The following is a 15895-nucleotide window of genomic DNA, read 5'->3' as shown; positions in this document are numbered from 1 at the left end:
TCGATAATATTAAGATTGTTCCTCAGAGTTTAAAAGGATCATAATACATTTATTGTTCTGCCGTCTACATGCCGTCTTATGCAGGTTGAAGTGTCGGGAGAAACGATTTTAGTTAAAAATTCAGCCGCTAGGGCAAAATTTGGCTCTGTTGTTTTCTTAACGAGTATGACACTTACGTTTTCTAATGAATTTTGGGTGTCGCAATACGTCCTTCACAATACCTCGACAGATGAAAAACCCTTTGAGACTCCAAAAATTCGTTAGAAAACATAAGGAAAGTACTCATTAAGAAAATAACAGAGCCAAATTTTCCCTAGCGGCTGAATTTTTAAGTAAAGTCTTTTCTTCCGACAATTAAACCTGCATAAGACGACATGTATACTAGAACTGATGGAGATATGCCCGATACTTCTTTCGAAAGGTAGCTGTAAACACCTGTTTAATTATAATCACCCTATTCGTCTTTCTATTTTCCTGCTAGCAGTTGTATAAAATATTCCAGGAATTGATTTATTACTCACTACATTTGCATGCCATATATAAATACTTTATCAAACCTCTCATCTTATTACTTTTCTAATACACTAATAATACTATGATTTAGGTGACAGGAATTCGGTTACGTAACTGAGATATTTAATATATTAGTAATCACCTGACTTTATTATTTATTACAGAAAATATTAAATCTTCTGCTAAACATAGAAAGTAAAGGTAAATAATTGTATGAATAAGGGAATTAAAAAAAAAAATTCCTTATGGTCGCGGGTTCGTGCCTTATCAACGGACCTATACGTGTAGTTTACCGAGTGGTTAGTCGCGGGTTCGCACCTTAACAGCACACTGCCACGTGGAGTTTTTTGTGTTTTCTTCACGTTTCTAACGCCTAAATGGGGGTTTTCTTTAGGGGGATGCATATATATTTTTAATATGTTAGTTTAATTATATGCATACCTTCGCGTATTTATTATTTTTATTTGGATCATTATTTTGCCTGTGGGGATTGGCTATTTGGTTATAATTTATGTTAAAAAAATTCTTACAACTACAGTAGTTGCGTAACTCTCCCGGAAAAACATTTTAAATTGCTTGTGGCGCCATCTGTTGCGATATTTTATTAAAAATACTTTTATATTATTAATTATAAAATGCTTAATTTTGACAATAGAGATGAGTCGGACCCTTTTCTCGACTAATTCCTGGGGATTTTTCGATCCGTCTGGATCACTCGGCCATGCCATGCATATGATAAACAATAATGAAAATTCCCACCCCTCCAGACTTTCCATAGAAGAGGGCATTTTCACTTTTATCCCCTAATGAAAATAGAACAATATAATCATAAAGTTGTAGCGCATGAAAAAATGCTTACTCTTACCTTTAATGCATTCCGAAATATCAAGTGGGTTGTCGGAATGGACTGTCAAATATGACAGTTATATGCTTCACTGCACGACACGGAAGGGGTAGCGGTGCATCACTGCATTACACAAATGCAAGGCAGGAGTGATTGAATTTGCAGTTAAGTTAGGATAGCAGGCTATGCAATTTAGTAGACAATATCAAATGCCGTTAAATAAAACTGCCTAATATCTCAACTAATCTAAACCTAACTGCACAGCCAACCATTCTCGCATTGCATTTGTGTAATGCAGTGATGCACTGTTGCCCTGGTATGTCGTGCAGTGAAGCATATACCTGGCAAATTTGGCAGTCTATTCCGAGATTCCACTTGACTTTTCGAAAGAAACAAAAATGGTGGGGCATTTTTTGTGTGCTACAGCTCTGTACTTTACAATGCTGTTTTATTTTTAATAAGAGCTGATACTACAATAGACCCCTCCTATAAAAGGACGTCAAAACAATGAAAACTATGAGTTATATTTAAATTAAAATGTATATAACAACTCAAATTTAACTTTTTTAAATTAAAATTATTCAGTTTTGAAGAACTATGCCAAGTGGCCTTTCAATAAAAAGTCTACACCAAGCAAGTTAGTCCTTAGCCTCCCTTTGCTATGTCACTAAGTATAAGGCCACTTGGGCTATTGGTAAAGGTTTTTCGGGAATTCGAGATCTAATCCCTAGAATTTTTCGGGGGCAGTTTCCAGAAAAATTCCAGGTCGTCTCATTGAAGGACCTGCCAAACCCATTAAGGGCTTGTTAATACACTAAACACACAAAATGAAATATAATTAGTACCAAAAGTCATCACTATGGTGCTTTTGGCACTTCGGATCTTATACCGAGTTGCCTGAATACTTAAAGAAATGTGGTTTATCGAGGATACGTTACAAATTTGGATTATACTGCAAATGAGAAGCACCACAGATCAATTAGAATCGGCCGTTGAACACAATGTTCACTGTATTCAGGTTTTACACTTTGAGAATGAAGATCACATGGCCAAGATATCAGTACAGGATGCGTACAAATAAAATGTTTTGCTACTTGCAGTGCCAAATTTCCGTAGTGGTAAGTTTTGGCACTAATTTTTACTTTCTCGGTTGCTATATAATGGTATATATAACAGAAGGAAAGTATGGCGATCGGTCAAAAAATGACCCACCTCCCGAGACGTTTACATTTTTGGACTCAGAGCACGTTGAAATGCAAAAAAATTCCGGATTAATTTCTTTACGTATGTGTGTGTGGGGGGAGGCAGATCTTATTCACCCTCTTTGAAGTTTAATAACTTCTGTGTTTTTTTGCCGCAAAATTTCAGAAATTTTGCAGGTAGGTTTGTTTGTCAGGGGATTGATGCTATTAAATTTTGGTGGTTAAAGGTCGAGAGGGTGGGAAGATAAAGGAGGGCGTGTGTATCTCTAGTTGGGTCAGTTTTAATGACGATTTTACTCGTTATTAGCATTTATAATTTGTTATAAAACCCGTCTCTAACCTCAAAATTAACTTTTTTTTTTCATTTTATAATATATTATTTCAAAAATTTTTATATTTTTAACTATCATAACTACTAAATGCGCCACTAAATGTTATTGTCGGGAAAGTTAAGCAACTGATTGCTGGGAATGTATTTTATAAAAGTGTTTTTCACGTCCTAAAATTTTGACATATGAAAGTTGGTTGTGTTTGAACTGTTAAAAATATGTCTAGACAGCGTTGAATAGGAGTACTTTAATTAAGATCACCCCATATATAGAATCAGAATTATAAAACTTTACATTTTATATTGTTTGTCTCTTTCAAGGAAAAAATTGATTATCATTTGCTGTGTTTATGCTCCTAACTTCAACACATGCTAAACAATAAGGCACCCATATAGGAATTTATAATGAGGTTATAAAATCCTTAATAAGAAGAGGGGGAGGAAAATAAATCAAAATAATTATAACTAACTAATATTGCTGGGAAGGAGATAGATAATAAATCAAAGATTAAATTGACGTGGTAAGACAATATACAGGGTAAAACGAGGGCACTCTACTTTTCGAGATGACTTTCCATGAGAAATTGGCACTTATTTAGATGTTAGGAACGTGAAGAAGACTGAAAACTTTACGCAGCCAGAACAGTGGTAAGGTTTGAACCCACGATCAGTGTTCGGTGGTTACTCAGACACTGCTGAGCACCCCTCACAAAATAACCTGTGCCAGTTTGGATCCCATATAATCAATGGTGTTGAAATGGTATCTCTATAGAGTCATATTTATTTTCTATTTTTGCCTGTATTATACTGTTAGTTAGACTATAAATATACTTATAGTCTTTTTGATTATAAAATAATTTTTATAACTAACATTTTATTACATTTCTGTACTTTACATATCGGAAAGAAAGGCCAGAAGTTGAAAGTTTTGATGGGTGGCTTTGTGTTTTCTCGCATTTAAACTGAATTGAAAACCAGCATCTGATATGGCCCGCAACATCATGTGTGTGAACCATCAGTGTTTTCTGAAATAATTATAAGACACCTCTTTATTACCTGCTTTTTCTGGCACATGTGGGTACCTATAGGTACCCACATGTGCCAGAAAAAGACAAAACAAGACTCTTCACACTGCATTGAAATTGATCTTTTGTTACGTCAGTATGATACCAGGTATAGAAGTAGAAACTGTATTCACGTTTCCACCTTTTTTACATACAAAAATATCTAAATTAAAGAAATTTCAAGTATGGAAAAGTTTTCTTTACAATCAGCACAAAAATTACAAACAAGAGCATACAATTTTTCTGTTTGAAAAAGCAATACTTAATACTGCGTATCAAAATGTAACACTTCATAATGTCTCAAAAGCACAGTTTCAACACAGAGAAGATATCAAAATGTATAATTTTACACGCGAATTTCCGTGTAACAACGGGTACGACTATTATTGTTAATTGTCTACTTGGACTTTACTTATTAATAAGACTTTATACTGGTGTTTATTGGCATAGCAATGAGAGTTAGTTCAGAAAAAAATAAAATTTCTTTATTATATCACCTGTAGTAATAATTTCTGTACACATATACGTGTTTTGTGCCAGCATGTCCCTCATCATAGTATTACCACCAAATACTACAAACAATAATAATAAAACAAATAAGACACTGTATATATTAAATTTCTCGACAATAAAATACAGTTTTAAAACTTACAGTAAATACATATTCCAATCCCGAGTACAACTGGGTTATATTTCTCGCTTTACATTTATTGGTTAATGTTACCTATGGTTCCAAAATGGCAGCTCGTCTCTGATTCTAGCAAATATAAGAAAGGAAACAGTGGGAACGCATGTTCTAACCTAACCTAGCCTATTCTAATGATTTTGTTGGTAATAATTATGGTAATTTATAGAATAGGTTAGGTTAGAACGTGCGTCCCCACCGTTTCCTTTCTTCTATTTGCTGGAATCAGAGACTAGCTGCCATTTTGGAACCATAGGTAACATTAACCCATTTATTTAACATTTCACTGTATAATTAAAGTTAAAAAAGTAAAATAAATAAAGATGGTAATTATTAAAAGCTAACAATGTCATGTAATAATTTCATTAAAAACTGACATCGAGGTTTCGTTTGCCACCATTCAACAGCATTATGATAGGAAGAGTCTATAAACTATTTTTACACTATGCTTTTTTGTAAACGACATCGAGTATGGTGCTCCACGATTGGTGGATTATGCGACCTAAATTATTGTTTATTGTATTTCTTTCTTTCTTTGTGTTTAAATGTTCGTATAATTGTCGTTTGTAATTATTCGATTCTTTCTTCTTAATTTTTATAGTATTTATGTCGATTTGGCACCCATAATTAATGCAGTGTTCTGCGACTGCAGAATTTGCATAATTACCTTTTATTCACGTATGTGCTCTTTTATTCTTGTGCTTAATTTCCTTTTTGTTTCTTCTGTGTAAGTTTCGGCTGGATCACAGTTACAATTAAATGAATACACAATTTCTTTTTCTTCCATTAAATCAAATTCCTTTCCTTTTAGTATATTTTTAACTCTTTCAAATATCTTAGGTACGTGTACATACATCAAATGTACACATTTCTTATCTTTTAAACTATTATTACATTCTTTTTCCACTTCAAATTGTATGGTTATTTCTATTAAGTTTGCCTGTTTTAAAATGATATCTTCACTAGTCTTTCTAGTATCAAATAAAATAATGCAATCGTCTACATAACTATTATAAAATATTATTCCTTTTATATCTTTTATACACAGTGAAATGTTAAATAAATGTAAAGCGAGAAATATAACCCAGTTGTACTCGAGATTGGAATATGTATTTACTGTAAGTTTTAAAATTGTATTTTATTGTCGAGAAATTTAATATATACAGTGTCTTATTTGTTTTATTATTATTGTTTTTAATATTTGGTGGTAATACTGCTGATGAGGGGCATGCTGGTCCGAAACACCTATAATATGTGTACAGAAATTATTACTACAGGTGATATAATAAAGAAATTTTGTTTTTTCTGAACTAACTTCTCATTGCTGTGCCAATCTTTAAACACCAGTATAAAGTCCTATTAATATGTAAAGTCCAAGTAGACAATTAACAATAATATTCGAATTAAGGACAGTAACGATACGACTATTCATTACGGAGCGATATGTTACCACAAAGTGGATTTTTGTAACAAAAGGCTTCCAACCATAAATATCTGCGTAGTTAGATTATTCTTAGGTTGATTTAACGGGATATGAAGGACTTGTCGTAATTGGAAAGGACAAAAATTCTGTTCTGATCGTTTTACCTTTAATTTTCTGGCTTACTTGGAGAGGTCGTGTTGGAAGAGCAGCAAGAGGGCTTCTTAAAAATCCAAAAATCTTAAAGTATTCTTAGTTCCTCCTCTGATTCTTTCCGTAAACATTTCTTGGCAGATAGACAAATTACCTCTTGTTGGGCTACAATTTGAAAAAAATAAAAATAATTATAGACCTATAAATTCCCACTGTCTTTCCTTAATCTCGAGGACAGAATTAGATAGATGAAAGATGAGATCAGATGTGGAAACCTTATGGGCAGAAAGCTCCGTACCTAACTGTGTAATTGTCTCATGGAAACGAACTGTACAGTTTTGGATTTAAATCGTACACTGAGTTTAGAACAATGTCTTTCTACTTCACACTTGAAAGAGTTTGTACTATTTTCGAGTAATGAAGTTTTTAAATGAGAGAGAAATGTAGCCTTTATAATCTTTACTCAACGCCATTATGACTAGTATTTTTTTCCAAAAATAAATATTGCAAGGGCAAGAAAAATTAATTTTTTAAGAATTATATTTATAAATAATTAGTATATATTTATATAGCTTGAGCTTTGCTTTAGAACACTAATAAATAACACATTAAAAAAGTAAATAGGGTAAGGATAAGAAGCTGGATTAACGTTCGTAATACAAATCCAAGGAATAGTTCATTTGCATAAACCATTATAATTGGATTAATTGTATAAAGCAAGGCATCAACTGCAAAGAGGGGTGCTGTACCTGCTGAAAAGACTGTCTACGAGAAATTTGCTCCTATTTAAGTGTTAAATACGTAAAAAACATCAGAAAAACTTGATTAGGAGCGAACAATGAATGGCATTTATTTAATATATGATTATACTATACAATATTTAGTATAAAGAGAATTAATACAGATAGGTTCAAAAGTCACTTAGCCATTATAAAGTCTTACTTACTTAACACACAAACATTGTTCGTAGTAAAATCTTTCATGCTTAATCCCGGCCGCATTAAAGCATCCAAGTACATAGGCATTATTGGGGTCGGACTTTTTTAAGGGCTTCATCTCACTGCTCATTTCTTAAATTTTTGGAATAGCCGCATCTATAACCTGTAATGTTTCTTAAAGAATTTCGAAGGAGTCCTCACAAACTCTCAAACCCCGTGTTCAATACATAAATTACCACGCCTTGGCACACTTTCCTTACAATCCTCGCTTTACGACAACTCCGTTTCATATGTGGTTTAAATATAGTTCAAAGTTCATTTAGAAAACACCTAACCTCAATTAATGACATTGATTTTACGTGAAAGTATTTACGACAATGCGCTTATAACGACTTTAATAATTGGGTCACAAAAAGGGAGTGTTGTAGTGGTTTATTGCCAATGTCAATCACATGTTTTATATCTGAAAACAAGTTTCTTCGAAAAAGAGAAATTAAAGGTATCCGGGAAAATCATTTTATAAAATTTAACCTATTCAAGCAATTTATAGAGAAAATTTCAGGCTATTTAGGCAAATATTCAGGCAAAATTATAAGATAAAATATTTATAAATAAAAAAAAATTAGGCCTTAAAAATTAAATTACATTTTCTACATCAATTTCGTCTTCGATTAAATAAATTAAATATTCAAAATTTTTAAAAAAGTTATTATTTCCAATTTTAGATGCTGTTTTACGTGAAATTTGAAATGCAATCTGCGTAAAAAGTTATAATTTTTTCCCCGAAAAAAACTAAAATAATTGTAAAAAATTTAATATATTGTCATGACAATTCAAAATTACTATTTAATTTTAAAAAATAATACATATATTTTTACCAAATTTATCGGTACCCTAGTGAAGAAAAACGATAAGGAAACAATTTATTTCTATTGAGAAACATAGGAAATTATTAGAATTAATGCAATTTTAAATAAACTAAGTTATTAATTTATTAGATTTTTATTTTATCTTCCTTGAGTGAGAGTTTAGTTTCTTTACTCTCACTACTTTGTTGCAAGATTCTCACAAAAGAAGGTTTTATATTAAGATTCTTCTTTACGGAAGAATTTATTTAATTCTATATTAATAAGTTTAATTAAAATTTATCATAGAAAAGATAGGAACTATTACAAGTCCTCTTAAGTTTTAATTTTCTCCTAATCAGTTTCCTGTAAAGTGTCTCCTTCAATTGCCTCTCCTGTAAAGTTTCTTCCTGAATTTTCTGCTAGTCAGTACATAATGTATATATTAATTATTACAGCGGTTCCCAACCTGTTTTCTACAAGCGGTAATTTTTTTTCATTATTTATTCAGTATTTTTATTAATTTTTTATTGACAAGACTGTCTTGTTTATAAAATCGCACTGCCTGCTGTGTTACTAGCTTAGAGGTATGAAGGAGTACATGCCAGAAGTTGCAATTTGGCACAGAGTATTAGGTGCCCAAATCATGCGCGCATAAAAAAAACCAGACTTGTAGGGACTTATTGCTAAATATGGCAAAAATCATACCATAGCTGAAAATTTGATTATTCCCTGTATAAAAGATGCTGTTCGCTGTATGCTCGGAGAAGACCGAGTACCTAATATGAACAACATTCCTCTTTCGAACAATACAATATCTCAAAGAATTCGTGATATGTCTGATGATGTTGAAATGACAATAATAAGCCGAATTAAAAATAGTAAATTTTTCGCTATTCAAGTTGACGCTATTTTGCTTGTTATTGTGAAGTCCCAAAAACGGGCTAACATTAATTATTTATATTAGAAAATTGTTAAAACGAATGTAGAAAATCATCCATTGTTACAAAGGACAAAAACCGATCAAAGATCGGATTTGACGCGTTAGTCATTTGAAACCGCGACGCATGAAAAAAAGGAGAAAGATGTCGAAAGACAAAAAGGCCTAATGTAAAATAAAATGCAATAATTGTAATGAGTAATGATTGTAGACGAATGTCCTCCAGTATAGATGGACCTTTGACAAGTCGCTCGTATACGAAATTTAGATCAATTAATATTTGAAAAAGGGAAAAGTTTTCAATACAAAGGAACTTCATATCAAAGCATTGAATTTCAAAAATCTCTCAGACTAGACAACAATAGGGAAAATATGAGCGCAAGTTTCAAAGTTCCATCAATTCTTTCCATCCTGAGTAAACGGAGGGTGTCAAGTAGATTTGTCGAGGCGGCTCTTTCTCGTGACTCGAACAGGGGTCGTTTTTCGCTTGGAGACAAGCGAGGGACCAATCGAGAAGCGAGAAAGGAGAGACGTAGAGCCAATCAACATGAACAGTACGAAAAAAGGAGATCGAGATAATCGCCGAGCGAGGTGGAAGAGAGGTCTTCTTCCTTCTACGCGCGGAGAGGCCGGACAAAAAACTGTGAATCCGCTAACGGCTAATGCGCGCACAAAGACAATTTATTTTTCCTGCATCGTGCCGATCTGCTAGTTAGTGCCACCAAGGACAGACCACCAGTGACCAGAGACGAACATCTCAACCTGTTGCTGCCCCGGGGCCTACAGTAGAAAACGTCAGGAAAACGCCGGCGTGACTGAGACCTTTCGAAAAATTTCATCGTTCGAGAAGAAGTCTGTACTAGGTGTAAGTTTCTTTGCGTCTAAATAAACGACTTTTTGTGAGACACTTGTTGTCTGTGTCACCTCCCTCACACCCACACGCGAACGACCCTAGACCATCCTGTCGAGAGATTAACGATTCCCCCCCCAAAGGTCGGCGGACTTACATTATAGCAAGATATTTGATCGATAACTAAATTGAAGAAAACCTATTGCTTTATCTATTCTTTGTCAGAACTCACAAGAGGTGAAGATCTTTTTAATGTTATTGTGTTTATTCTTACGTCAAAGAAAAGGAGATTGATTGGTCTAACTGCTGTAGATTATGTACCGAAAGGTGCCAAGTCTATGTCAGGTATTTACTCCTGTCTTCGCAGTGTAATTCAAAGCTCTATGTGACGACATGACGAGTCTTCATTCTACATTGCTCCTTCATACAGAAGTGAGATGACTAGCTCGTGGAAAAGTTCTTACCAGACTATTTGAGTTAAGGCATGAGGTACAAGTGTTTTTTTTAAAGCAATCCTTTCAAGCTCTCGTCCAGATTTCATGACGATAAATGGCTTCAGGCTATCGCATATTTATCAGATATTTTTCTGCGTATAAATAAGTTAAATTTGGCACTCCAAGATAAAACTTTGTCTGACAAAATTGAATCTATAATTTAAAAAATTTGATTTTTGGAAGTCATGTATTAAAAATAGTCAAGCTGAAGCATTTGAAAAATTGCACAGTTTCTTATCTGAAAACAAATTGCGATTTTCTCCGGAATTAAATAAACAAATAATTGAACATTTACAAGGATTAAAATCGGATTTCCAGAAATACTTTCCAAAACCTGACAACACAAACTAGTGGATTCTAAATCCATTTGAAGAGGAATACTTTCAGGTAGCTAAATTATCAAGTAAGGAGAAAGAGAATTTTATCGAAATTTCAACCGATTCGATTTTAAAATGCCAATTTAAATCAAAATGTCTTTTTAACTTTTGAGCAGGCATTAACAAAGAATTTGAGCTACTTTCTGATAAAGTACTTCAGATTTTGTTGCCATTTACAAGTACTGTGCTTGTGGAAAGAGTTTTTCTTCCTATGTATGTAAAAAATAAACATCGCAATAAGCTGAAGGCAGTTCCAGATTCGAAACTATAACTCGTATCAGTCGAACCTGACATAAAAAAATTATGCGAGAAAAAATAAGGACAAGGCTGAACTCCTTTAATACGAAATGAAATACTTTCAAGTTAGTTTTTTGTGCAATTTATTTTTATTATAATTTTTATATTTGTACTGTAAATGTATTGACTTTTACATATGTAAACATAAATACTTTCTCTTTATTAACATTGTAAATTACTTTTTTTTTTTAATTTAAAGTTACAACATGTAAAATTAACAATACGGTTACTCACTAAATTTCTTAAATGAGGGGTAGAATCTAGAGAAATGACATGTCACGGGGTACGCCAATGAAAAAAGGTTGGGAATTATTATACAGCTGATCCGCTGAATTATTACGTCGTATGTATTGTATAGAGTGATCACTATCTCACAAGTAGGCCTATGGGGCTGTGTCTTCCAGTTTTAGATTTTATAGTCAGGGCAATATTGGAGCATATAAAGAGCTTCTAACAAGCATAGGGGCTTTATAGTCAAGACAATAGGGAAGAATACAAAGAGCTTCTAACAATCATAGGGGTTTTGTACTCAGAACAATAGAGAAGATTATAAAGAGCAAACAAGCATAGGGGCTTTATAGTCAAGACAATAGGGAAGAATATTAAGAGCTTCTAACAAGGATAGGGGCTTTATAGTCAAGACAATAGGGAAGAATATAAAGAGCTTCTAACAATCTTAGGGGATTTGTACTCAGGACAATAGGGAAGAATATAAAGAGCTTCTAACAATCATAGGGGCTTTGTAGTCAGGACAATAGGGAAGAATATAAAGAGCTCAACAAGCATAGGGGCTTTGTAGTCAGGACAATAGGGAAGAATATAAAGAGCTTCTAACAAGCATAGGGGCTTTGTAGTCAGGACAATAGGGAAGGATATAAAGAGCAAACAAGCATAGGGGCTTTGTAGTCAGGACAATAGGGAAGGATATAAAGAGCAAACAAGCATAGGGGCTTTGTAGTCAAGACAATAGGGAAGGATATAAAGAGCAAACAAGCATAGGGGCTTTGTAGTCAAGACAATAGGGAAAGGATATAAAGAGCTTCTAACATATACAAAAAATTTATAGTCACTCTATAAATAATAACAGAAAAATATAATAATATATATATTATTATTATATATATATTATATATATTAATAATATAACTTTATATAATAATAATAATGCGTGCGTGCGTGCGTGATTATAATAAATAATAATAATAATAATATTATTATTATTATTAAATCACGCACGATATAAAGAAAATAATAAATAATGTCAATATAATAAATAGTATAAATAGTATACATAGAAAATAATAAATAAATATAAATTAGAATATTAATAAAAAATATGGGTCAGTAATACAAAGAACATATTTAATTTTTTTAATACTTTGACAGACGATGGTGATAATATTAACAGTTGAATCTCACACAGAAAATGCTAGTTTTGCTAAAAGAAGATAATTTTAACTGACCTCGTTCTGCTTTTCGACACGTACTTAAATTCTCATTCGCAGAATATAAATTATCTTTAAATGTTATTGGTGTTTTTTCAACATATTCTTCTCGAAGGAGACGAATATTGCTCAACAATGCATTGAAATTGTGGTGCGTTGTCCACTTTCCAGTGTTTTTCTTGCCGACTTGATCTGTGACGCTTCGTAAGTAACACCCTTCCTGTCTATTGTTTGCCTTAATTTTTATTATTATTCATTTAAAATCGGTATCGATATTCGACAAATTTTATTTAAGTAATTAATTTGTAAAATATTCATTAAATTTGTTTATTTTTTCTTTAAAATTTTGAAAAGAAAAGTACATTTACAACTGTTTTTTCTAATTTTAATTCCTTTTTAATTGGCTTCATTTGTAATTTTTAATCCTAAAACATGGCATTATTTTTTTACTTTTATTTTTGTAAAAATTAAAAAAATGAAACGTTCTTGCTGATTTTCCTTTCTTCAGATACCTCTTGCAGATATTCCTGCAAATATTCCTTTCTATAGATATTCTACAATTAAAAAAAAACGAATATTTCTTTCTACACTTATCGTACAGTACATATATTCCTTGTAGATATTCCTTTCTACAAATATTCTGCAACAAACAACGGAAAATTGAAGGTGAGATGTCCTTAAAATTAAGTAGAACAATGATAAGTGTGATGAACAACTGTTAAGTGTGATGAAATTCATCAAAATTAAGATGACCTTTTCGTAATTATAACTCAAAATAAGGCAATTCCAAGAGAAAATTTTATTCATTATTTTTTCTTTTTCATTTATTATTCCAATAATTTATATATTTAACTACGAATAATTTAATACTGAAGTACGTTAGAAGGTACAGTCGAACCTGCAATAGCGGCCACCAGTGAACGGCAGCCATTTTTTCGGGAATGTTGTGCACAAAATTAACCTGCAAACAACGACCATCTCCGGACTATATTCCCGTCAGTAGCCGTTGTTCAGTGGTTTGACATTACAGTACACGTGTGATACGGAATACGTTAGGTTCAATCATGTGAAATTATGGACGGAACACTCTTAATGTCATATGATGTCACTTAGCGAAAACTTCCGCATTCTCTTCCTTATGCAAATTAGTCGCGTGACCTTTATAACCCCCCTACGTTGCAGGTGTTGCTGTTAGGCGAGGTGATAATTCACGAGTTCATGTGTACGAGGCATTTCAAAGCACGCTATTGGGGGGGGGACAGGAAGAAACTAGCATGACACACACTTCTGAATGAATAATAGTTTTATAAATAGACACAGATAGATGAGGGAAATGAAAATAAAAGTATTCTACGAGTTTGCAATAGCCTATTTAATGTTACCTACATTGTAACATTCAATACGCTATAACGGGTTTGCAGGAAACATTGACCCGAGCAAACAGGAAATAATACTTTATAATAAGGTAGAAATAAAATCGCTTTGATCGTTATACGTCAGACCCTTTCTGCTCACTAAGAATGCCCCTTTTTAAAGCCATACCTCGATATAGCGCTTTACAAAATAACTTCACCTTCATAAAGTGTCAATGATTGTGTGGACGAATCCTACCGTATCTGTGAATCGCTAAATTGAATCGAGAACGATATTCTTATCATGAAATCATCTAACAGTAAGATTTTGCAAACCTCGTTATTACGCATAATTCTCATTGCCTGCGTTACTTCAATTTATCGCCACGTTTGGTTTAGACAAGATAAGAGGTAACTGCGAAAAGAAAGGAGTTTTATGTGACTTTTTTTTAAAATATCAAAACACTTTTTTGCACTGTCTAACGATTTGCGTCGTTGGACAGTGCAAAAAACAGGTTATTGTTAGGTTCAAGTAGGTTATTGTTCTCAAATAAATGATAATGATTGGCAAAAATTTTGATATTAAATGAAACAAAAGATTGTAGTTAATCAAACACACATATACACACAACCTCCCACACGAAATACACCCCCGCTTTTATGACCTAATTGAAAAACAGTCGTAAAACGAACTCTCTGTTTCCGTATCATAAATTAAGATTATGTTCCCGGAAACAGAACTTTAATTACATAATACAAGACTATATAATTGCTGTTCGTAGAGGCATAACAGAAAAGTTGTAACAGCGCGAATTTGTATACCTTGTATATTCAACTGTTTTAAGAAAAAAAATGTCTAAAAAAAATGGTACCACCCGGGAAAACTTCCCGATCTGTCAAAAGAATGCTACTCGGGTGGGAAACGAGCGCTTATTTAGATGTTCAATGTACTAAAGGGGTGCCACACAAGAGGACTATCTATGGAAAACTATCCTCTGTCGGGCGAAATGAGTTTAAAAAAATTCTCTATCTGTCAAGGGGATGTCAACCTGGACTTCCTACAGGGAAACTAGTATCTATTTAGATGTTAGACACGTGAAGAAAGCTCGTAAAACCCCGCGCGACTAGCCCAGTGCTGAGGCTCAAACCCGCGATCAACTGCTTACTGGTATTAACCAGTAAACACAGATAACTTAATTGTTCTGCCAATGGTGGGTCCGTCCGTTTTAATTAAGGAAGTTCTGCCATTTAAATAAATCATTTCTCTTTTAAAAGTATTCAAAGGATCAATTATACGAATAATCGAAATTATTTCACTTTCAGGTATTCAAAATGGCCCAACTTATGTTGAACGCTTCAACTCTACTCGAACCATTTGAATTCGAAAAGATCGTCGATAACAACAACAGGTTGAGATGGATGCAGAATTGCTGGCATCATTCAATTTACTGGTCCATCCTCTACGTCACTGTCATCTTCAGTCTTCAACGTTTCATGAAGAATCGCCCAGCTTTGGAACTGAAGACTCCTTTAATAGTATGGAACACACTATTGGCTCTATTCAGTATCGGAGGAACACTTAGAATGACACCAGGACTTATACATATCATCAGCGAATTTGGGTTCACATTTTCCGTCTGTAACAGCGAATACGGAAGAAATATACAACCTACCGTGTTCTGGGGTTGGTTATTTGCAGTGTCTAAGGTGTTAGAATTTGGCGACACCCTCTTTATCGTTTTAAGAAAGAGAAAATTGATATTCCTGCACTGGTATCATCACGTTATGACTCTCATAATGTGCTGGTATACCCTTGGTAATTTAGTGGCAGTGACCTACTGGTTTTGCGTCATGAATTATTTCGTTCACTCATTCATGTATACATACTACACTTTATCGGCATTGGATATAAAAATACCCCGAAATATCGCCATGTCCATAACTTCAATGCAGTTACTCCAGATGATAGCTGGAAGTTTTGTGTGTTACTGGGCCATTCATACGAAATTGCAAGGGCATGCCTGTGAATTCCCTGATAATGCTGTCAAAGTTGCCTTATCAGTTTATCTCACCTACGTACTACTCTTTTCAAGATTATTTTACAATTCTTACATTGCAAAATCGAGCAAAAAATTGAAAAAAAAATAA

The 15895-nt window shown here is 33.2% G+C and overlaps 1 protein-coding gene across 1 annotated transcript; it reads left to right on the top strand.

Moving 5' to 3' along the window:
- The first annotated feature begins 246 nt into the window (after nt 1-246).
- Nucleotides 247-15895, top strand: LOC136980624 (very long chain fatty acid elongase 6-like). The gene is made up of 2 exons (XM_067276763.1): nt 247-421; nt 15071-15895. The coding sequence occupies exon 2, from the start codon at nt 15080-15082 to the stop codon at nt 15893-15895; it is 816 nt and encodes a 271-aa protein (XP_067132864.1). The 5' UTR covers nt 247-421; nt 15071-15079.

The sequence above is a fragment of the Centruroides vittatus genome, unplaced genomic scaffold (assembly GCF_030686945.1).
Source record: "Centruroides vittatus isolate TY-2023 unplaced genomic scaffold, ASM3068694v2 contig_717, whole genome shotgun sequence".
NCBI classification, from domain to species: domain Eukaryota; kingdom Metazoa; phylum Arthropoda; class Arachnida; order Scorpiones; family Buthidae; genus Centruroides; species Centruroides vittatus.
Note: the sequence above shows the minus strand (reverse complement) of the source record. Positions and strands in the feature narration are given on the sequence as shown.